General features: G+C 34.9%; 1 protein-coding gene across 2 annotated transcripts in view; it reads right to left on the reverse strand.

Annotated features, from left to right (window-relative positions):
• TBC1D22A (TBC1 domain family member 22A) overlaps positions 1-25,586 on the reverse strand; it is a 162,356-nt gene that overhangs the window by 54,529 nt on the left and 82,241 nt on the right. For both annotated transcript variants that reach the window (XM_071733834.1, XM_071733833.1), the window contains exon 11: positions 23,180-23,307. In XM_071733834.1, coding sequence (XP_071589935.1) covers positions 23,180-23,307 — 128 coding nt within the window. The remainder of the gene's footprint in view (positions 1-23,179; positions 23,308-25,586) is intronic.

Here is a 25,586-nt window from a genome sequence, read left to right on the forward strand (position 1 = left end):
AGTATGGACATGCACAATCGCTAGTCCAACCTCCAACAGTAATGGTATTCATCAGTAATCTTCTTGTGAGCCTTTACAATGGCCCTACTACTTGACTTCAATCAGCTGTAAAGCTCCTTTATTCTGTTATCACATCAGTGCAAGGGAATGAATGCCAAGGATTGAATGCCCTCCTAAAGGAGCCCAGGCATGCTGTTAGAATAGCAATGAGCTTCATCTCACACAACACATCCTCTCACAGTCCCTCACTCTCGCAGAGGAATGCATGCATGACAAAAATAAATATCTGTTGAGTGCAAATGCGAAGAAACATATCTACAGAATAATACACTAAATAGAGCATATCACAGTTTAATCGAGCTGGAAGTTGATATAAAGGATGCAATTAATAGACTTAACTGGCAGCAGTTGTGTTCCATTTGTCAGAAGAAAGGGATGGGCGGAATAATTATTCCGCTAGCGCGAAAGATATTCAGAATTTCAATACAGAATGTCTCGTCTATTAATACTCTATTCTCCTTAAGCTCTTTTTATTTTTGCTGATGCAAAGACCTAAGCATAGACTTGTTCTTGCTCATTTTAACAAAGAAGAATAAAAAGAGATCCAGATTAAAAAATGGATAATTATTCATATTCTAAATAGACTCTTTTGGTAGTTCAGCCTGCCACCTCCCTGTACATTTTCCTGTTGCACCCATTGCTTCAGCCAAAAAAGGGGTTTGGCCTGATACGAAATATCTACTAGCATGCATCCAGAATCTAGACTATTATTGACAAAGTTATCAGACAACTGAGGGAGGAAAATGAATTGTCATTCATAATTAATATTAGCTTTTAGGAGTGACACAAAGTTTTTGATTTTTATTTTTGTAATTTCAAATTTCACCATGACAGTCAGTTATGATTTATCTGAAGTATAAATAAAAGTGCATTTTTCTAGCTTAAGTACATTGGTTGATTTTCTATAATAAATATTTTATAAAATGCATTACAAATTTTCTGTTTGGATAGTTAATTATGATAAAGTCCAATTTCTGACCAGCTATATAAGTGTTTTTCATCTAAGAGGGTATTTTAGGAAGATTTTAACAAAAAACTATTTTCATAATGATACTGAACAACGAACACCATCTTGTGAATATAAGATGGAGTGGCTGAAAGGCAGAAAGACATCAGAAAGCTTGACAAAAAAAATTCAGCAACTAACCTAAGAAAACATTTCTTTTTAGGACATTTTCTTTTAAATAAATAGTAGGCTTCAAGTCCATTCATTCTGTATAACTTATACTTGATATCAAACCAAATGTGTTTATGCTTCTATTTCCTTACATTTACTAAGATATTCTGCTTTTCCCTCTCACTTAAAATTTTTATATCTAAAAAAAAAAAAAAAAAAAAGAAATTAAAATAACCTTCTTTGCACACAGGCTTATTTAAATTCCTGTTCTGTTCTGCTAAGGATGACGAGAAGGGATGGTGCTGTAGACTGTGGAATGCCTTTGTGTTACTTGACCAGAAGCAGGTTGTTTCAGCTGTGCACTACACTCTACATTCCATTTTAGAGCAAACAGGAACACAGTGAAATTTCTTTGCTGTGAAGTATCTGTCAGCATCAACTCCCTACTTGTAGAAACAGAAACAACCTTTGTGCCCCCCCTCAGGAATAAGGGATTGATGTGGCAAGTGAATGGGGCTTCTGAGCACTCTTTTGAGAACATGAACTGCCACCTCCCTATGCTGCAGATACATCAATACTTAATGAGTGAAGCTGACATTTTCTTGAGGAACTACAATGATCCCGTGATGTAAACAGCAACTTCTCCAGTAGGAATGTTTTAAATACTGTCTCCTGCAACTCTCAAACATATTTGTTGAAGATCAAAACTCAGATGCTAAAAATGCATCTTCAGTGGTGCTAGACTGTGCAGCATACAGTATATTGGTGACACCCTTTCCCAATAATGTCAAGGAAGGGAAGGCACTAATAGAAATCAATAAAAATTCTTTTTAAGTATAGGTGAGCAGCAAAAAATAATTGTAACCAAACACTAATATATCCTGACAAATAGCTATCAGCACATGGAGGTAGCAAAACTGAATCCCAGCACATGTGGAAAGGGTCAAGAAACGATTGCTTCTAGCAGCTTTGCATAATTTTCTGATAATGACCTAGACTTAGCAGTATTATGTCAAAACTAAAAAGCTGTTTATTTCTTACATAAAGGAAAGAACTAGAAGGAAAAAAAAAATTGAATGGTTTTAAATAACTCAAAAATATGAAAGAATTTCCATAGTTTCTCTTCATTTTATAATCAGGTCTTTGATCAAAGAATGTTAACTGCTTTATTTAGCAACATTAAAGACAATTCATTTCTACCACACTTCGTTCTCCCTGCTCCCCTACCGAAGGAATAACATTAGTTTTTTTGCTAATACTGTTAAACTATATGAATGTCTTGACCATAGTTCAATGTCTTGACCATGAAGTTTAAAATTAAAAAAAAAAAAATAATTATTTCCAAATACATGTGCTCCTGGCATGCGAACACACACAGGACTGATACTAACGTTTTGTGAAAAATAAAATGCTCCTGAGATCCATCTTGCAAGAATGTGTAACTAAATAAACTATAAATGATGAAAAACTGCATTACTGGAAACATTGGAGGTCAAGCCTAATTTTGCCTGAGACCAGGAAAAAAAAGCAGTAAAAACAGGAGCCTATGAACAAAAACCAGGCCTTGTCTCTGTGAGCAATACTAAAACTGAAAGAAATCCACGTTGTACTTTGAATAAGAATTTATTCACATGAAAAGGTCTACCCACCATAATTCCATTCAAAACATAATACAGTTTTGATGAATAATTGTTACTTAATCAAGGTCTTTCTGCTTTACTTAGTTCCTAAGTACACTTCTATGTTTATCCTGAATGAGCTGTTACCAGCTGCAGTCTTCTTTATCCTATTGTGCACTTTCTCCCCTGACCACTCAAGGTACTAAATAATGACATGTTCAAAGACAAAAATATGTAACACTTAATATAAATATATATAGGACACGTAGGGAAAATAGATAGATGTCTGCAGTGCTTTCTGTTCATCAACTTAAAAATTGTATTTTAATCTGAAAATTTTCTACTTCTTATGCTACTGGATAATATTCTTTTACTGCTATATGAAATAACTCGATCTACTGTGCATTTGGAATAACTGAATTTCTTTTTTTTTACATTTATAGTCAACAAAAAGAGTTCCTTCCTTTCAAGTGAAAAAGGAGAAACAGTTACATCTTTCCACTAACATTTCCCAGAGACTTTCACTGTCTTCTCTGAGTTGATAAGTATTCAAGAACTGTACTGTGACATAATTAATAACAAAATAAGATGCTCAAAGATACTTCAACTGTACACTGTCCCGAAATGTGTCCAATGTCAGGTTTTTTTAGACCCTGTTAATTTTCTCCCAAAACAGCCAATTTTTCTCCAATTTCACATTTTAAGAGCACAATTACTAGTGTTTCCTCTGTGCTCACTGCCTCTGAAGTAATATAATCCAACAGAAAGGAATAGCAAATAAGGTAACTAAGTGTACCTGATATACTAGAATAAAATCACACTTAGACATGCCTTTTTCTTTTATCTCTTAATTTGCCCTTCCACTGAAATTCTAAGTCCAGCTGAGAAGATACGTTTTTTCAATCTAAATAATTTAGTGATCAAAAATAGAATTAATCAGTTGACCGAATTTTAATACCAGAAAAACTACTAGACGATACCAGACTCAAGGACTTTCAAAGAATCAAGGATAAAAAAGACATTTTCAAATACCCAGATAGTTACGTTGCATAACTATTAAATTGTTAAATAGCATTATCGCACACAATGCTATGGGTGCCATTATGATTTTCTATTTATTTCCAGGTGATAACAAAGTTTTCTAGAATACTCATCAAACTCCCTCCAAAAAAGCATAATCTCAGTTCTAGTCAGTATGAAAAACCACAACCTCACACCAAAATTAGAAATGAACCTTTTACAATCAATCTGTTTTTTAAATATGATTTACCCTGCAGGGTGAAAGAAAGATCATCCCACAGGAAGATAATGAACTTTGATTGAATCAGTCCTAATCATCTACCTCTGAAGAAGTGTCTTTGACTGAAATGCTATAGTAAAAAGTCTACAAATATCTACCTTAGTTCTTTCTAGAGTATCAGGTATAAGTTCATTAACTATATTTTAATTATTGTTGATGACCAACTGGAATGATGTGGGGTATTGTGTTCATTTTCCACAACTACATTGCCAGTTCAACCTTTCTGAATATTCACATTTCTAAATGTGAATTTAGAAATTTCTTTTCACTTTTACTGTGATCCATGCTTACTTTCTGCCAAGGAAAAGGCATAAAAGGCTTACAAGTTTAAACACTTAATGGGTTTATGAAGAAGAATGTTGTAAGGATTGCCTTGACAGTTTGATTAGATTAATACAATCAATCAGTTTCAACAACATATGTCTCCCTTACAAAAACAGGTACTGCAACTTCCTTACTGCATGCTACCACATTTAAATTGAAAAGCACCAATATCAAATCTTTCCAACACAGACTTCCATGGAAAATTAATTGGAACACACTGAATAAGGATGATGACATGTATAAACATTCTCCTTGTACCGAAAGAATAGATTAGCAAAAATGAGGCATAACTACCTGTATGCTTGTTTATAAAGATTAATTTGTATTTTAAATATGTAAATGGACTTGGTAACTAGATTACATGTATGGAAAATAAATTACTTTCTTTTTAAATTCTTGAGCTAGACAAGAAAAAATTACTAAGTCACAATATTGAAATATTTACAACATAGTGTGTAAATACAGTATGTTCTATATTTTATAGCCATATACTATGCTGTAAATAAGAATATATAATGCCTTAGTTCTGTTTTCTATTAGAAATATCCAGAGAGTTCAAAATTGACCAAGCATGTCTGGCAATTGTTAACAGGTCTGCTTCCAAGGACTGCAGAAAAGGAAATGACTTACCATGATTTTGCCTTTCTTTTTTGGAAAAATTGCTTTATTCTTCCTACCACTGGTTTTTACTAAATTTTCTACTTTGATGGTTGATACTGTATTCATTAATAAAATTAATGTGCTAGATGGTACAGCTATGGCACAAACCTCTCAATTTTATAAGCACCTGTTATAACAAATCTCAGCTTGGCATAGGGAAGATCAGAATATGAGGTCAGTAGCAGAACTGATATCTCCTATGGTACTTAAGTTGGAATAAGGATGGGTCCTTATTTTCAGCTCTGGACCTTCTGAAGCACAGGTTATCCTTGCTTTGAACTCTGTTATCAACACAACACACACAATATATTGTGACAAATCTTGAAAATTTGCCATGCAAACACTACTTTCCATAGTGATGATAACTCGCAATGGACTAGGATCTGATTTAGAATTGTCCAGATGCATGATTAATTTTATCTTGCATAATGATAACCCAAATGATCCTACCATGATACAGCAATGACAACAAAATTAGACACATGAACTTACACTAACCAAGCACAAACAGCCTGAAATGAGTACAAATTAGGCACTATTAAATTTTTTCAGCAGATGTTGAAGATGCACTGAGTAATATTACACACAGCCTAAGAGCTATCTGACAGACTGCAGAGATCTCCACATACTAACAAAATCCATTGTTGGCCTTGAGATGGTGCCTACTTAATCCAGGACTTCATGAGATAGACCAAAGAGAGTTTATTGTAATCTTGTCTCTGCATTTACAACAGCAAGTAACTCAGGGCAGCAGGAAACAATGAGAAGATCAGAGCAGCTCAGGCTAAGACTTCTACAGCTACAGTAAATGCAGCTTGGATCTGTGTCTTACTTCACACTCAATTTAGTTTTAGATTTTACTTCAGACAAGATTTAGCCTTGAGCCCTCAAATACAGTGTTCCAACTATTCACGTGGTTCAAAGCTGTCCAAGCCATTGCCTTCAGACCTGTATGCACCCGTTAGGTGACATTACATGTTGGAACCTCTTTGGTGCATAGCTGAACATGTTTATTGTTAAATTTTGTCAGAGGCAACAAAAATATTCCATTAACAAAACCACTTGAAGGCAAGTGAGGATAAAAAGGGAAGTTGCATCAGAACTGCACTATTATTCCAAGCCAAAATGCAGACTTGCATTTGCTGCATGTACATGCAGACCTGCATCTAAATCTTGTTTCTCAACAGACAAATTTAGAAAAAAAGTGACTAATAAATACATAATCCAAACAACCCAGAATGTGTCAGCATATTAAAATGAGAATTGAAGAATTCAGGAGCTACAAATGCTGATTTATATAATCAAGGTCACCTCACATGACTCCAGGGATAGTATGTAGAAGCACCTACAAGTATTAAGCTGCAAAACTAGCAGCATGCCTATTAACACAAGATTGTTCAAAAAAGTTGGAACTTTTTGAACTAATTCCCATGGCGGCAAAAAGTGTATATTTTTAACAACAGCTTAATGGTTCTAGAAAGAAAAAACATCTTCAATTACAAGGGAGAAAAAAGAAAAAAGAGATGAAGTATGCAATAAAAGGACCTGGAAACAAAGACAGAAATGTTGGTGAATTGTCATCATTGATACAAGACAGTGGAGAAATAAAAGCTAATCAAGGTGAAATTATAGCTTGCGAGCAGCTGCAAACGGAATGAAATCTCAGTAACCAACTAAATACAAGTGCACCTTACTACTTACTAAAGTGGGCTGAAGTATCCTTAGTGTAATAATATTCAAACCCTCTAAACAATGGTAGCTAGAATCAGCATATAAAACACTGTAAACATTGGAGAAAAGGGTATTGTTAAATGTCACTAATTACCAGTTTTGCAGCATTTAACCACAGGTATTTTAATAAAATAAAATTTAAAAAAATACTGTTTTTTAAATTCATTTCATAAGTTAGCTTCAAATAAGGGTCACAAAACCATTTCTGGCAACCTCTGTCAGCATATGTGAATTACAAACTTGTGCCACTGGCAATGTATGATTCAATTTCTATCTGATTGCATGAATTCAGTATTTCTCAAACATCACAGTTAACAGTAACTCAGAAAGCTATGTAAAGAACATTCTTCTTTCTTAACAGAAAGATTTTTTTTAAGAAACCGAAATAATGTCCTATTTTCCTTCTCTACAGTGGAAAAATACAATTCCAGTGTTTAACCCCAGTACCTTCAGCTTGAACTGAAATTTTTTTCCCTTCAATTAACACCACAATTATGGATTTCAAAAACTGCAACAGCAGATGTGAAGTCACCATCTCTGAAAAATGTTTTCATTTTATTTTTTTTGTAAACTCTTTCATTGTTTACAATGTCATGACAGTATCACAGCACAGTGATGATGCTCTAGTTGTGATTTAGACATTATACTTAGTCATGTGCTAAGAGACACTGTGCTCTGATGCTTTAGAGATTTATTTTGATTTTTAGCTTCACTGGAAAATATTCCAATGCTATGGAACATTGTTGAAGACAACTAAGTTATCTGAAATGTATCTTACTGACTCCTGTGTGAAAGTTATTTAATTGCTTTATTAAACACAAAATGAAAATGGACTACAGTGCAGCCAAAAGTGTTGAGCATTAAAAATTAATGTTATTTCATAGACAGAACCTTTAAAACAGGTGAACACACTAGGCAATTTTAAAAAAAAAAGAGAGAGATAGGAGTATCAAAGTAGTTCACTAACTTAAACTGTGCAGGTGTTTTGAGTAATAACTGATTTGTATTCTTAATCAGAACAAACAATACAACAACGCTATACTTTATATATTACACAGTCCTTACAACTTTCTGACATCTTCAGTATCAAACTGAAGATTCCTATGCTATTTTTTTTCATTGCTTTAATCTTTAGCAGCTACGGAAGCACAGATTTAATGGAATAATGCTTACTAAGCACAGTCCAGAGGACAGCCAAAATCAGACTTCACTCAAAAACCACTGTCCATAACTGATGCCATGTTAGGCATCACTTTAGAACCTCTACATACTGCAGCATATGTAGCATTATTTCAGCTTCAAAGTACAAAAACCTTAATTCCAGTTAAACGCAGAACAGTCAAAATTTAGCAGAGATTTATATACCGTTTGAAATTGTTGGAATTTTTGGATCACTAATTCCTGAACTACAGCTGGAACAAAAAGCCCCACAATAAATGACAAAAAGAATACTGAGAAAAATGGCAAGAAAATTAATTAACTGAATAATGAAAGATCTAAGTAATGACAGAAGCGGCAAACTACATATTTTATCTGACTTAAGGAGAGTCATATAAGACAAAAACTCAAAATAAGAGTAAGAATTGAGCTTTTTGAAATTCTGTGAGGGGAAAATAGGAGACATAGTCTGGAAAATATAAGAGAAAAATATATGGAACAAAAACATTCTATACAGGATCTACTACAAAAGGTTACAAAATTAGAGAAGGAAGAGCTTTCAGGAGGAAAAAAGAAGAATTCTTGGTATCAGTAATTGTCATCTGCTGTCTAGGGAGAACTGTCATAGAGATGCTCTGAAATGCTCATCTTAGCTAAGGGAGTCAGGTCAGGAAAAAAAAAAGTAGATATGCAAATTATTAGCATAAGATGACAGTGAAGTTATAGGAAAGCTTCAGATCACGCATGAATAGAATGGAGAAGGAAAAGTAAAAAAAGACCAAGAACCCCTGTGAGACTGGAAGAAAGGGCAGAAGAGATCTCAAAATAGACAGTCAAGGGCAATTCAAGTGGCAGAGCAAAGCACAAGACTGTCATATATCAAGAAAACAGAATATTAAGGGAGAAGTGATCATTACTAGGAGCTAAAGCACTGATAGACAAAAGAAGATAAGGTTCTTAATATTTCATGTAGTTTTAATGCTGCTGTGCATCCCAGAAACAAACAGTAATTATATTGATTTTGTAATCTCCCTACAAATATCTACACTACTATGAAGAAGCTATTTTTTCTGGATTTTACTGGACTTTCTGAATACTGCTTAGACTTTCTTTTCTTCCCCATGGTTGTGTTTGAATGTACTATACCTTACATAGTGGAAAAATATATTTTGTAAGTTTAATAGATTTTCTGTGTAGGTTGCTTAAAACTTTTGTCACTAAAATTGTCTGCTTTGAAGAAAATCAGGTTAATCTATGCTCTTCAACCCACCAATCTTCAGTGTAGGAGAATGTTCTGCAGTATATAGATGAATTTTGCCATGAATAGGTACCAATTATTTTATATAGTAGTAAGGCTTCCCTGTTTTGCAAAGTGGTATAATTTGTAGATTTCTGATTTTCAAGTCTATGTTATGGTAATAAAATAGCCATCACAACAACCCCATGCAATGCTACAGCCTTGGGGAAGGGTGGCTGGAAAGCTATACAGCAGAGAAGGACCTGGGGGTGCTGGTCAACACCCATCTGAATATGAACCAGCAGTGTGCCCAAGAGGCCAAGAAGGCCAAGAGCATCCTGGGCTGAATCAGAAATTGGGTGGCCAGCAGGAGAAGGGAAGTGATGCTGCCCCTGTACTCAGCACTGGTGAGGACCTCAAGGACTGCATTCAGTTCTGGGCCCCTCACTACAAGGACACTGAGTTGTTAAACGTGTCCAGAGAAGAGCAATGAAGCTGATTTAGGGTCTGGAGAACAAGTCTTATGAGGAGAGGCTGAGGGAACTGGGCCTGTTTAGTCCGGAGAAGAGGAGGCTGAGAGGAGACCTTACTGCTTAAACTACCTGAAAGGAGGTTGTAGCGAGGTGGGGGTTGGCCTCCCAAGTAAATAACTATAGTTCTAGAGGAAATGGCCTGAAGTTGCACAAGGGGAGGTTTAGATTAGATATTAGGAACAATTTCTTTACTGAAAGAGTAGTCAGGAACCGGGATGGGCTTACCCTGGGAGGTGCTGGAGTCACCATCCCTGGAGGTACGCAAAAAAAATGTAGATGAGGCACTTCAGGACATGTTGTAATGGGCATGGTGGTTTTTTCTGGGCTGAAAGTTGGACTTTGTGATCTTAGAGGACTTTTGCAACCAGGACAATTCTGGGACTCTATGATTCTGTAATTTATTTCATTTCTTACCTAGATGGAGTTTTGCTATTCAGAAAATTATTATGCACAAAACTGTAAAAATATATCCAGTATTATTTTCAATTTTGTTGTTCTTTTCTAGAAATAACAAAATGCTTGCATTTTTATTCAAGCATTTATCTTACATCTACTATAGTCATTCTGATTTGATTTTAAGTTTTCACTCCTCTAAGTTGGAAACATGACACATTAGCACATTAAGGTGTCTATATCAACTATGTGTTAACTATGTCTGTTTTAATAAATTTGAAACAAGTAACCAGACAACTGTACAACATGTGAGAATTATTTTACATTCAGGTTTTAACAACAATAAGAAAATAAGAAATAAGAACAGTAAGAAAAAAGGGAAAAAAAGGAAAAAGGGGAAAAAGGGGAAAAAGGGGAAAAAGGGAAAAAGGGAAAAAGGGAAAAAGGGAAAAAGGGAAAAAGGGAAAAAGGGAAAAAGGGAAAAAGGGAAAAAGGGAAAAAGGGAAAAAGGGAAAAAAGGGAAAAAAGGGAAAAAGGGAAAAAAAAAAGGGAAAAAAGGGAAAAAAGGGAAAAAAGGGAAAAAAGGGAAAAAAAAAAGGGAAAAAAGGGAAAAAAGGGAAAAAAGGGAAAAAAGGGAAAAAAGGGAAAAAAGGGAAAAAAGGGAAAAAAGGGAAAAAAGGGAAAAAAGGGAAAAAAGGGAAAAAAGGGAAAAAAGGGAAAAAAGGGAAAAAAGGGAAAAAAGGGAAAAAAGGGAAAAAAGGGAAAAAAGGGAAAAAAAATCAAATGGTAGTCATGGTTTAGTTATTAGTGTTCACTTCCATGAGCACCAATAACCAGCATGACTAACAACAGGAGCCTGAACATAAAGAAGTAAGATTCCAGTTTTAAAATACTAAACTAAACTACTTGAACTTGTAGTGCTGTGTCTTAAGACATGGAAATGAAGCTCAGTGAGGAAGGGCTCTGTGGAAAGGGAAGCTTTGTTCTGCATCACAGGGTTGCCTTGCAAAGCTGCTGTTGAGCTTCAGCTCCTTCTCCTGGGAACTGTGAATCACACACTCACTCCACATCCTTGCTCACAACCTACACAGCACAGTCCCTGCATCCATGACACAAATACAAGCATAAACAGAATGTACAATACTATAGTATTGTGTCCACTAACTCTCACGTTAAAAGAACATTATGGGTGTGAGGCCAAACCACTGAATCAGTAAGAAGTTTCAGATAAGCATGTTTGTAACAGAGCATGCTTCCCTTGCTTTTCTCTTTTTCTTTGTTTTTGCTTTATTTTTTATTTTAAAATAGTCCCAAAGGGCAGAAAAGGTGAAAAATTCAAGCATAAAATACACTGAATCAATTTTAACTGAACATTTTGCAAAGAGAGCATCAATTATTTTGCTATATTGTGTAAAGTGATGATTATGTCTAACTCTTTTTTCAAAAATATTTAAGATGTAATAATAATCTATTTTAAGTAATTAAGCTTAAGCTCCTACTATCCTTAGAATAAGTAAAATCCATGTAAAAACCACACAGCTGACAGCACTTAATTTCTTGAATCTTTGCTTCTTCATGCATGCAGCATCGCAGGTACTTTTCATCAGCAGCAAAACAGATTCTCATGAAAAAATGCCCTGAGGACAAACTTAATACAGCCACCATTTTCGTTGTGTACAGCTAAAATTAAGAAGTCTCTTCAATATTCTCATACTGGTTTTAGAATGCAGTATTGGAAGTTATAACATGAAATTTAGTAACAGAAAATACACCGTATGTTACGCAAACGTTGGATCAATTTGTTGAGATGAACCAGGAATGACTGGACTAAAACAGGTTACAACATTAGCAGTACTGTATGTAATGACCTACTTTTCAGAAGCACTGGTATTACTTATTTTAGGCATCTGGTCTATGTGAATCTGTGACTCAGATTATGAAAATAACAGAATTAAATTCCAGTAGTGTCATATCTGGTAGCAATACTTTGGGAAGTGATAAGTCAGAGGACTTAAGTTAGACCTAAATGTAAACACACAGACAACAGCACCTGAAACAATAAAGGAGATTAAAATCTTACATATTTAACTAACCTAGTCTACATCACTCAATATCTGGGATCTGGGATAAGCACATTACTAAAGAAAAAGTGCAGAAGGCTTTTTTAAGCAAGATTTTAAGTATTTCTTTCTTAAGCCAAAAACATTTCTACCTTCATCTATGCCATGTTTTAACAAAATATTGAGAGCATAAAATCAGTTAAATTAGAAACTGTTGGCCTACTCACATAAGTAGCAACAACAAAGGAGTTTCCACATTTAAGAACCATTAACACTTCTTTTAAAGAAACAGGAAAAGTTTGTATCTGTAAGTATAACCAAATGATAAGTTTAAGGAATGTCTACAATAATTTATTCGCTGTGTAATAGGAAGTCATTTAATGCCACACAGAACATACTACAATGTCTTATACCCGAATAATATTTATATATACCTGATATATACCTGATAATATTTAACCTCTACATAGGCATCCTTGTTCTGAATATTCGTTCTGCTAATAGCATGAGGCAGATGGGCTAAATGGTTTGCTCACATCTCCACATGAAGATGAGATATAGCTATATAAAATCCACCCCCATGTATGCAGACTCCCTATAGAGGGGCAAAACCAAATAACACATGGACAAAGACAGCTTTATGAAAAACTTCACAACGTGGAGTTCCACAGCTACTGCTGACCTAGCTTACAGCCTTGCACATACTTTGCAATTCCCTCTATGCCAACATACAGGGGTACGCAGTCATGTAAGGAGCCATCATTAAACTCACCTAGGTGAAAACTTACCAGAGAAAAGTTACACCATCTCACAGCAACAGCAAAATCACAGCAAAGGTGGACAATTCAACATGCCAGGAAATCCCTGACAGCTCACTTATCAGAAAGACATTCACCTTTACCACTCTAGATAATGTGGGGAAGGAATGTATGAGGTTAGTGTAAGGAAAGTTGCAAAAACGGACAATGGCATATGTGGAAGCAAAGGCAGAAATGTGTTCATGGTTTCATGTCTCGTGGCAAATGTGGACAAAGATCTTCCAATTATTTGCAAGAAAACTCCTTTTTGAAATGCTTGTGATAAATTTTCAGTTCCTCACTCCCCAGTCTCCATAGACACAACTGATGTGAAGCAACTACTCTTAATACATGCTTGTTTAAATGATGCTTAATATAAACCACTTAATAATTTAAATTTTAACAGACCTTCTGATGTCAGCCATGATCAACCAGTCTAATCTGCTAAAGCAGGATCACCTACTCTGGGCTGGCTTCTAGATAACTCCAAGGATGGGCACACCATCTATTAGACAGTCTTTACAGTACAAAAGTCTTTCCTTGTGTTCAGAAAGAATTCTGAGTGCTTCAGTTTGAATCCATTACCTCTTGTCCTGTCACTGGGCACTGATGAGAACTTTTACAAATATAAACATAATTTGGAGACTAAGGGAATACACAGGGACTAGATATACTAATTTTAAAACTACCTTTGAATTTGCAGAAGAGTGTTACGAAAGTCTGATGTGTACAGAATCTAAAAAATGCAAAAAATTAAAGAGCATTTGGATGCAAGAGAGGCAATTTTCCTTTCTTCTTGTATAGGAACACTATTCTATTTCAGACTTTGGTCTTTGAAAACAAATTTAATTTTTATCAAGTCTTTTTCTAGAAACACTGACTACTTCAAAGTAGCTAAGAAGCAAAACAAACTATTTTTTAGACTGTATATAGCATTCTATTATCATCCTATAGAGTCATGCATCAAGATCCTGATCAATACAGCACTTTAGAGTGCATGCTTAATTAACTTAATTCATGAGTTGTGCAATTCAAGTCAGTGAGATTACTCACATTCTTTAAGTTAAGCATAAGAATAAGTACTTTATCTCATCTTCTCTGCATTCCCAATTAAAGTTCCATTTAGCTACAGAAAATTTTCCATGCATTTCAGTAGTACTGGAAGCTGCCTTAAGAACAAACTTGAACCTAGAAAAACATAGAGGCTTCCCTAGAAATATCACTGTACTTTATTTTGTAATAAAGTAATTTTAACTCACTTGTTGCAGAAACTCCGAGAGCTCCTATTTTGAGATTAAGGTGTCTAAACTTAAGTGTCTACGCTCATACCATGTACTGAGGCTACACTGGTAATGAAGATTTTGTCAGTATGTTCAATGGAGTCTCAAAAGGGCTTCAGCTGAACAGCCCCTTTAAGCCATAACTATTATCTTTCTAGGCTCCTCTGAATTTATTCACTAGGTCTCCATCACACTCCCGTGAAAGCTTAGATACCTGACACAGCAATACACACACAGAAACCTACAATAAGACACATGTTTTTGCATTTATATCTCAAACTGAACCCTACCTCTGCTGTTCACAGAAAGTCCATCAGGTACAAAGACCAAAGACCTCAGAGTTCCAGATCCAGCAGACCTCTTAATCCAAAAAATTTCCACTTATGATCAGTAGCACACAAAGCCATTTGAAGGCATGCATTTGCACTAGATGACAACTTCAATTTTTATGTGGAGTCATATTTAAGCAACTCATACAGGCAGCTACTGTCATTTTTATGATTGCTAGTTTAAGTGCATTAATATTTCTTGGAGTTCGGATAAACACCACTATACAGGTATTTACTCCCACAAAATAACCTGATATGCATTTCTTGTGGTCCCCCAACCTTTTTGCTGTACCACAGAATTTGATTAAAGATACAGAAAGTGGCAAGACTTATTCTTCCTGTAAGGTTGATAAAAAATGTGAGGATAAAGATGAGGGCTAAGGAGATGAGATCTATTAAGTGATACAGCTAAGAACCTAAGTGGGAGAAGTAAAGGGCTGGCACAGGTGTAAAGCTGATTTTCTTTGATGGAGGAAGGAAGTTGTTTTTTTTAATATTTTAAGACACAAAACACACAAGACAGTATGGGGAAGGTGAGGATTTACAACTGCAGACCTGCAGTCTGGGACCTAAATGAGCATAATGCTCTGTGTAAGACTGTAGCCTAGCTCAAAATCAGGACCTGCTTTGTCTGCTCTCACTGGGAATTTGGGTACCGTGTAACTCAATAAGAAACTGCAAAATAAACTGCAACAACTGAAAAATTAGACTTTGATGATCAACAAAAGAACACCAATTGTATATACACATTATTGTTGTTGTTGTTGTTATTATTATACAAACAGCATTCTGCTTTCTTATTCTCTACGAGAAAACCTGAGAGCTTTATGTGAATGAATGTCTTTCAAGTTCACATTGAAAAGCTGAATTATTAAGAAACTTTTTTTCTCCATTGTGCATGTACTCCTCATACATGTTTAAGACTGTACATAAAATCGCAAATACAATTAAAGATAAAGGACTTTAAGTCTTTTTTTGACTAACATTCTTGCCTTCTTTTTTGAGACTTATGTTATTTCACATTGTGGTTGGCAAAAGATAAACAATAAGAGGTCAGTGACTTCAGTGCTATACCACTGACATATAAGTGCCTGCCACAATAAAGTCCTAATGAGCACAACTCTTGTCAATGGGAGGTTGCCTCGGCAACATAGTTATTCCAGAAGATAACTGTCCATGTAGTAGAAGGTGATGAGAGTTGCTTTACAAAGACTTGAAAAGTACAAAAACTTTCAATTGCTCAAGCGGAAGGGAAGCTTTATGTGCCAGGAGTCTACTGACATAAGGGAAAATAATGACTTGCTGAATGAAGGCAGAGTTAGAATAAGGTTGTTTTGTTTAAATAGGAACATGTTTATATTGCCAGTAAAAGTCTTAAGTGTTCACATCTTCCTATAATGTCAAAGAACTTAATTTTATTTAAATCATACTTTTAGATTTACTCTTAAATAAAATTATGTGAAAATGTGCTCCTGAATTACAGGGAAAGTGGGTGAGATCAAGGCTGGGTCCAGTGGACAGCAGGAGAGTGAATTCCAGCTCTCAGGAATGGCAATTGGATATTTAATAGTCAGATGTCCCAACAGTTTTAATAAGGTCAATATGCAAGACTAAAAATTAAGTTGTTTTTGAAGAAGACAGAAGGTGTTCATTAATTAAAAGGACAAAACCAACATCATAGGATCTGCATTGCTTACTTCAATGACTGATTGGTCTTCAGACTGGTTTGGTAGAGATGCAAAATTATTCAGGATTGCTATTTCTGGTAAAAAAAAAAAAGCTGACTGAAAAAAAAGTTGCAGAAAGCTGTCATGTCACTGAATAATAAAATGGTAAATGCATATCTGTCCAGATATACACAGAGAGGGAAAAATACTGCAAAGCATACACACCTGACGTAGCCTTTGATGTCAATCAGTAATACACACAAGCTGGACTAGCTGAACAGTTACCTGAAAGCACTCATATTCATCACAAGAAAAGGCAGGTGTGCTCATCTTTTGATAAAGTCTTCATTTAGTATATGACAGAAATAAAATTTATAGTAAAACTATGAAGTCTACAGAGAAGAAAGATAAAAACAAAAGGAGCATGAAATGGCTTCTATAAGTAGGTATTTTCAGCTTGGAAAAGGAGTGATTGCATAAAGAGACAGAAAACAGTTCTGAAACAGCTGATGATGAAAAGTGAACAATGAATGATTTGACAAAATTTCTCACTAGCAAGGAAATAAATGAAAGTTATTAATATTTTGTTAAATCAAATGAAAAGAATTTGTTTTCACACCACATAAAGAAATTAAAAAATCACTGATACAAGATGTTTTACACAGTATACTTCTTATAACATTAGATATATACTAATACTCAACTGGCATTTTTTAGAAATAGACAGATATAATGAAGCTTCTGAGTAGCACAAGATGGGAAGGCATACAGCTGCTTTCATTCTAAATGTCTAATGTCTCTTGCTGCTCACATAACCTAACCTGACTCAAGATCTTCATGGTCTGAAACCATGCTTTGCGTAAGAAAAAGAAAAAAGATCAGACCACTGGGACAGTGAAAGGTCTTGTACTCCTGCTGAAGAAAAGATTGAGAATAATCATCTACTTAATATTTTGGACTCAATACAGGAAAGAGATGTTAGAATTACCATAAAAAAAATATTCCTGGAATACTGAAGAATGGAAGAATCTGCTGTAATATATTTTGAGTCTCTTGTCTCAGGTGGCTTAAGGCTTTGATTGAGATCAGAGTAGTAACAATATGTGTCTTGTATAGGTTCTTTGGTATCTGTTAGGAAATGGGCTCCTGATTCAACTTTATTTAAAAAGAAATACATATAATCAATTAAATACTAATCATAAGACTACTCTACTGAAAAACAGACCTTATTAACAGTTATCCTTAGGGAATCAAAACCTCTGACTGAGTCTATGTGGAAAATTGAAACACAGGAAAGACCTATAACTTCATTTCAAAGTATGCCTTAAGTATCAACAATGGTCATGACTTTTGGGGTTTTTTTTTTGGCAGGAGGTGGTGGTATTACAATTTCTAAATCCAAAATTTTTTTCCATTTGTATAAAGAGAAAATCCATGCTTCTAGTTTTTAAATAATTTCTAGTTTCTTCAATAAGACTTTAGTGTTCTCAGTACCTCTGAAAAATCATACCGATGTTATTTATTAAAAATAACATTAGATGTCTACATTTAAACAAAAGCCCCTTGATCAAAAACTAGTAATGAGCTACATAAATGATACCAGCAAATAAATGGGGAACAAAGATGCCTGTTACTGTATAGGTAAACAGTCACAAGTACTGTTAAATTCTAACAGTGCTATTATTTGCTTTTTCCTGTAACTTTTATAAATCTTTGTAATTATTTTGCATTTCACATGGTAGGATTATATCCTTTATTTTCCATTTATTTTCAGTGGCCTTAGGATATCTTGGTAATGCTTAAGCTTTCCTCACACTAGAATAGGGTAAAGCTATGAAAAAGGAGAACAGAGCACTGCAAACAGTACCTATCTCACCTGCCTGTCTTGTGGTGCATCCAATGAGTCTCAGTGTGTGACACTACCCCAGCCTACTGAAGAGCTGGCAATGCAGCAGTCAGCTCAGGGGTACTAAATATACAGAGATGATACATTTTTTTTTTTTTTTTCCTGAAAAAGTTTTTCATTACAGAACTTGCGTTAGTGTCTCTTCTGTGAATTAGGTGCTACTACTACAGAGTTACTCGCACACAAAAACAGGGCACCAAAGACAGCACAAAAAAGTAATTCGTGCAAGAACATCAGATCAGAAGAAAAACACTATAATGAAAAATACATGCACTCCATTCTACATGAAATCTAAATAAAATGAAGTAGTTAGATGCCAATGAAAATTCTTAGCTGATTTAAAAGAGCAGTCAGTAAAACACTGTTACATTGTATCAGGATGATTTCATGTCATTGGTAAGAGACCTTATTCCATGTTCAAACAGCCCAGAAATCAAATTAATTTCTGAACCCAATATTTAGGTAGCTTAATAAAAATACTGATACTAGTTAAGGGTGAAGATATTATAATGGATGCCACCACTGTGATGGAATTGCTTTCTATCCCATCAACAGAGAAGTACACAGCTACATAAACACAGTGGATCTTACAAATGCCTCAAAAACAGTATATACATTTAAGAAAATTAAAATAAACCAAAATAAAACCTCAATTCAAACTTCACTAAAATGTCTTAAGTTGAAGCAAAGATACTTTCTGAACTTTTGATATTAAACAGCATTTAAAATATTTATCTAGAGTAGAACACCACAGACATGGAGAGATTATCCCCACAATTTCTAATACAATATTTCGAAACAGTTTATTTAGTGTTAGAAGCCAGCAAATTACTTTCAAATATATAAAGCAATCTTAAAATTGGTGCCAAGATGCCCCTCTGACAAAGAATAAATAAAAAATTAACTTGCATTTCAGGAGTTCATAGAAATATTTTTAACACATATACATATCCTGAACAATTCAGCAATCATATTACCTCATTTTACCAATCCTTTATGACTAAAAAAAATAAAAATAAAAAAAAAATTACAAAGCATAAGATTAAAAAGGCAAGAGATGATAAAACGATAAAACTGAGATCTTATGTTACACTGTTTTGGTTTGTGAAATCTTTCACACTTGACAGAGTTTATGAACATTCATGAGTCAGTTCCATTGATTTAAAATGTGAGTGTCTTGAGCATAACTTAAAAAACAATTTTTGTTTTGAAAGAATTTACAAGGTACTTACAGCATTTATCTTTATTGAAAAAAAAAATTAATCAAGTGAAAAAGTGGGATGGTTTATGCTCATTAAAATGCAATTCCAGTAAAAGAATAAACCAAACTAAGTATTTGTGGCTAAGAAGCTCTCACAATATATGCTTTATAAGCAAGATGCATAGTATCTTTAGTTTTTCTACTTTATGAAGTTGTGCTACAGAAGACAGTGATGTATTTTAGTGGATGTTATAGATAGAGCTACAGAATACCAGAGTATTACTGAAGTCAGGATTTGGGAACATTTCCAAACTTCTCTTCTCCTCTACTTAACTAGCTCAGGTACAGGTTTTTAGTATTGTATGTTCAATTATTTACTTCACAGAGTCTAACAAACAGCTGATGAATCCTAAATTAGAAAATATGACACCGGCTGGAGCACCTTTGCTACAGTACATACAAAGACAGAGACCGACGTAATTTAAGTGGCCACTCCTATTCTTCCCAAAGTCAAGAGAAGAATTGCAACAAATCTGGAGAGAAAGAATACAGTTCTAACAGCTCCAGACAATGGTTATCTATTGTGCCAGGAAATATATAACTGCAGACTGTTTAAGTGTGCTGTCATTCCTCTGAAAACCCTCTGTTCCATTTCATGAGAAAACGGAGCCTGCTCTGGGGATGATCAATCAGGAATTTAAGCTTGAGACAGCACAATATTTTTCTTTCCAATGCAAACAAAGGAAATCGTGCAGCTCAGTGATACGAGGCATTATTTCAGCTTTGATGGGGAGAGAAGATGAAGAAGACAAAATGTTGTTTGCTTTTTTCTGTGAGAACACTATCATCAGGATCTTTTCTTTAGAGAGAGGCCGCTGTTCTGTGACCCTTGGGATGGAGGGCATCCACATCACCCTGGATTTCTGCAGGAAATATGGTAACCAGAAAGCACTCTTGGTGCAGACATGAAGGAATCCAACAGTCCTGTCTATCTTCCCATTCTTTCCACATGAAGGAATCTGACTGTCCCACCTATCCTGACCCTTCTCTGGCACAGCTGCTCTGCCTTACCAAAATGCTTCCAAGCACTAGGAGTAGAGCTGCCTGCGATCAGTGTCTTTCAAAATGTCCCATCCTTTCCCAAGAGTATGAGAAAAAGTCCTCACAGATCAGCAGTACAGGGATGCCTGCAGATCCTGTGGCTAATCTTAAATTGCAATGTGATTAGCTCACATCCTCTCTGAACTTATACTGCAACTAAAAGCATTTCTTTCTACAGCAGTTGAAGAATACCAGAGGGGAAAAAAGTCAGTATGTGCATATCCAGAGTAGCCACTGAAAGAGCAGAAGGTGTGGGTGTGGAAATATAAGAAGAATCCCGATGTTTTCTTACTTTCCAGTTTTAGGGCACATGAGGTACCAAAAGTAAGTCTGGTAACAGCATCATCAGCCTCTGAGTACAGTGAGAAAGACAGTTTAGCATACATCCAGGCCCTTAAAATTAAAATTATTAACAAGACTGGTCCTTCTATCTGTAACTGGAAAGCAAAATTTCTTTCAGAAGTAAGACCCCTATTATATTTCTGCCTTTAATAATTTTACATCTCTCTTTCATATCCAACATCACAGGCAAACTCTCTGAAAAACTTATTTGCCAATCTGTAAATGACAACTTGGCCAAAAGCAGTCTTTACAGTTAAAAATATGAGAAGATAAAACGAACTGAACAAATTCCATCTCCATTTGGGAAACAGCACTGCTGATACTGTTATAAATTATTAAGTTAGAACTCATATGCAACTGAGTGGCTTAGTGTTATTTGTGTAAAAATCTATAATGTTATTGCTTAATACTTTAGCAAAAACTTTACTGGCTCTTGTAGGTACACTTCATTTATTATCCATATTATCAGGTTGATAAGTTCCATGTTATAAGTTGCTAATCAAATTGACATAACTGAAATCTGATAAGCAATTTGCAAAATTGCTTCAAGTTGTTTCAAAAAAGGGTTAGCAAAATAGGCAATGGTCTACACTAAGATATCCTTACATATCCCAAATGAACTATTTGCCAAGCAGTGCACATGGAACAGTCAGATAAATAAAAAAAAAAAAAAATACCAGTACAGTTTGCAGTACTTGGTCAGTAAAAAAACAGAATTACTCCTTAAGCATATTTAACATAAAAAAAATAATCCTACTTATGTAAAAGAATCCCAATTAGGTATTTTGATAAAAGAAACTTCCACTTAAAAGATACACTTGGAAATCCCATGTAAATCCATAAGTATTAAGCTTTTAAATACTATAGAGAACTACTGTAATATAGCAGGAATTTGCTCAAAATTTGAATTAAATAATTAGAACCTCTTACTACGGGTAACAATCACAGGGAAGCATAACCTGACAGGTGTCTATGGACTAGCAACAAGAAATGCTGTCCTTTCAGCACAGCAACAGTTAGTTTGAGAAACAACCACACCCTTGGTCTTCAAAAGAAATTTCTCAACATTACAATAGAATCAGTTCAGAGCTGAGCTCAAAGAGAAGTCTGGGAAAAAAAACAGCTATCCCTTGGACACACAGGTTAGCTAGATTAACAGAGAGCTTTTACTTCATTTTTAGCACACTGATGAGACACCATCAATTACCAAAGGCAGCACTAGAGTTAGCATGGTAAAAAAAAAACAAAAAAACTTTCAAGAGTTAGAAATGCTGCAGCAATAGCAACAAAATTATTCAAAATGAGATAAATTAGCTACAGTGAAACATTTAAATAGCTCAATCTTTCAGTTTACCAGAAAGTTCTTATAAAGAATAAATATTTTTCAACTGGAAGAAAATCCCAGGTAATCAAAGATATTAAAATGTGTAACAGATGTTATGGGACAAAGAAAATAAATGGACCCCAGATGGAACCAACAGCCAAATTCAATTGAGAAATTTGTTGAAGATGAGCAATTAAATAAAACCTGGAAGTATTCCACGTCTTAGGACAGATCAACAGAAGTGACTGATCCATCATTTCTTAACATTTTCTTATCAAATTTAGCTACCATGCTACAAAGCTTTGATGAAACAGCTTAGAGTACTCATTAAATGAATAGCAAATTAATTCAATTGATATTCTTACAAAGTTCAAATTTAACTTTTTTTCTCTTTTTTCCAATTAGCTTCAATAGCAAAGATAGTACATACAAGTACACTATCTAAATAAATAGTTTAAAATTGCAACCAAGAGCTCCTGGAATGTCAAGTAACAGAATTAAGAATGGGTCAACAGTTCTTCTACAATATCAATTCCTTCACTTGACAGTCAGGCAAGAGATTATGAAGGAAAAAACATTACCTCAACTAGAGGTCAAGTAACATAAAGAGTTTTGTCTGGACAAACAATAAGAAAATATGACAGAAGAATGAATGCTGAGAACCAGAGATGGGAAGTTAGTACTGGACTGAGTAGTTAAGCAGACAGGCAGTAAGAAGACTAGAACTTGAAATCAAAGGAGGGAATTTATTAAGCACAACTCAGTGTTTTGCTTCTCTGATGAGACAGAGGGGGTACTGACATTAACCCATGCCTTGAGTGAGTGCTCATTTTAGTACTGTAAGTACTAAAGTGCTTGGTTTTGAAGGGCAAGATGAGTGAAGACATTAAATGTTTCGAAGTGGTAATGAACACCGAAGGATTTTTTTCTTACTGTGATGATCTTAGATGGTAGTAAAACCAAAGGTTCAAGAAAAAACAGAAACATACTGGCATGTCTAATATCCACTATCAGAGTTAGAGTATTACAACAGCACTTACTTGATATGTGTCCCATAACCTGATGGTGCACCGTAACGGGACTTCTCTCATCAGCAAGTTATTCATCCAACGGAAAGCAAATTGCAAGTATTTCACCTCATGCTGGTCCAAGTGCCTATGAACTTGTTCTGAAGACAGAATAAACAGACATTTTACTGCAGCTTGTCTGAAGTCCTTAAGTATCAAAAGCACTGTCTGAAAAAATAATACTCCAATCCCAAGCAAATAAAACTTGGTGGTGTGTGCAAACTCTGAAAATGAATGAAAATCCTAAAAATAAACTATAGTTAAACATTACATTGGGTTTATTTTTCTGCCTCTAGATGGCTTGAACAACTGTTCTCAGTTTTCTTGTTTTAAGAAAAGTTTACTGTCTCAGCTTTACTATATAGCACAAAAAATACACAAATTTCAACAGTTAAATGATTAGACACATATATCCTCATTAATATCTTAGGCTACAAATTATTTGGAGCAAAACTATAAGAAACAAGGTTTGCAAACAACATAATGCCTTCCAAAAATAAAGTGCTGGTAATAAAAAGCAGTTACTAAAATAAAAAAGGCAAATATAAGGAAATATAAGAACATTAAAAAACAGAGGTAAAGGTTGCATTCATGTGAGACCAAAAAAAAAAAAAAAAAAGGCCAGAATAATGTCATGTATTACTTTGTGATGGATTTTACATCACCCATAATCACCTCAACTTTCCAGTCTCAAGACCCTGTGACTAATCATCTTCCTTCCTCTACAAATCTAATATCCTCCCTTCACACTCTTCTTTCCAAAGCTTCCTGCAAAACTCAGAAGCTGCCCCAGCAGGGAGACAGACAACAGTCAAGTGTCAAGTTTTGAGCTTTCCATACAGTCAGCAACCTGTCAGTAACCTGTACTCTGCAGCCCTTCCTCAGCAGCACTGCCAATCTGTCCTAACAGGACATTCTTCCTGGTCCTTTCACCAGTTTTACTGCCTTCCTCCAAGGACCTTCACACCCTTCTCAAACTGCAGGGCCCAGAACTGTACATGGTACTCCAGGTGAGGCTGCACCCATGCTAAATACAGCAGGACAATCACCTCATTTGATCAACTGCTCACACTCTGATGAAGCTCAGAATGTGGTTTGTATCCTTGGCTGTCAGGGTGCCAATGGTGCATCCAACTTCTTCACCCAGGTCATTGATATAAATACCCTACTGAACTGGCCCTAGAATAGAACCTTGAAGGACACAGCTGGTGAACAGTGGTTGGCTATATGTAGCCCCACCACAACACTTTGAGTCCTGCCATTTAGCCCATTCTTCACCCAACCCACCATTATTAGGTTATTGAGGACAAGTGTAGAATTACTATGATGTGCCTGTCTGCTTTAGGCAGATATAGCTGCAAGTTAGATATATTGAAGTGAGATACTAAGTTTATTTTTTGGGTCATATTTAGAAACCTACACTGCAGACTACTATACTGAAACAAGTAGAACGCACAAAAATCAGTTTTATTTCTGTCTAAAGTCACTAACTCACAAACATTCTTCACACAGCAGACACAAATTTAATTTGTTTGCTTGTAGCCATTGAAAGTAAGTAACAAAGAACAATAAATTGTTCCAGCTGTGATATTTCAACTACAGTTGTTAATAGGCATAATTAATTTCTTGAAAGTTGCTTTCTAGTCTAAACAAGTTGAAAAATAGGCTACTAAATTCTGTGAATTATATACAATTGATGCAAGACTGGAATAGAAAATACATTAACTAAAAAAGATAATTCTTCCTTCTCTGTAAGTACTCATGAGTAGAGGCTATTTTGCTGATAAAGGTAATCTGGACAGTCATAATCTAAATTTAGATTTTCCATTTCAGTGAAAATAAGCACATGTGTGCAGCAAACAAGAAAGATATATAATTACTACCAGCATTCAGACTTCAAGTATTTTATAAAGAAATAGGTCTATTACAGTTCCTGGTGTTAAAATAATTTTTAAGTTTTTTAAAAAGATAGATCTTTTATCAAAATTCAAAAGAAATCAGAATTGCATTTAATATTTCCCAGTACTTTCAATAAATCCATATATATAGTTTTTGATAAAGCAAGTTTTGTGACTAAAGAATTAAATATAGTATATAGACACATTCTAAAGTAACGTTCTGCCAAAACAGAGGCTTCCTATGGCAGAAGGCCCTATGCTCATAAAATATTTTTTGTTGATGTTTAATGTCATCTTCTCATGCTGTTTTACTTATTTCAGAATTAAAAGTTGTATTAGACTGCAGAATCACAAAGCCACAGATAAGGACAAGAATAACCTGGACTAATGCAAACTTAACTGCTGTCCTGACTGGAGGATACTGTCAGAATGAGTGGCTAGGTAAGTTTACACATACGCAAAGAGGAACCATAAAATAATAG

Source organism: Heliangelus exortis, chromosome 1 (genome assembly GCF_036169615.1).
Source record: "Heliangelus exortis chromosome 1, bHelExo1.hap1, whole genome shotgun sequence".
NCBI lineage: Eukaryota > Metazoa > Chordata > Aves > Apodiformes > Trochilidae > Heliangelus > Heliangelus exortis.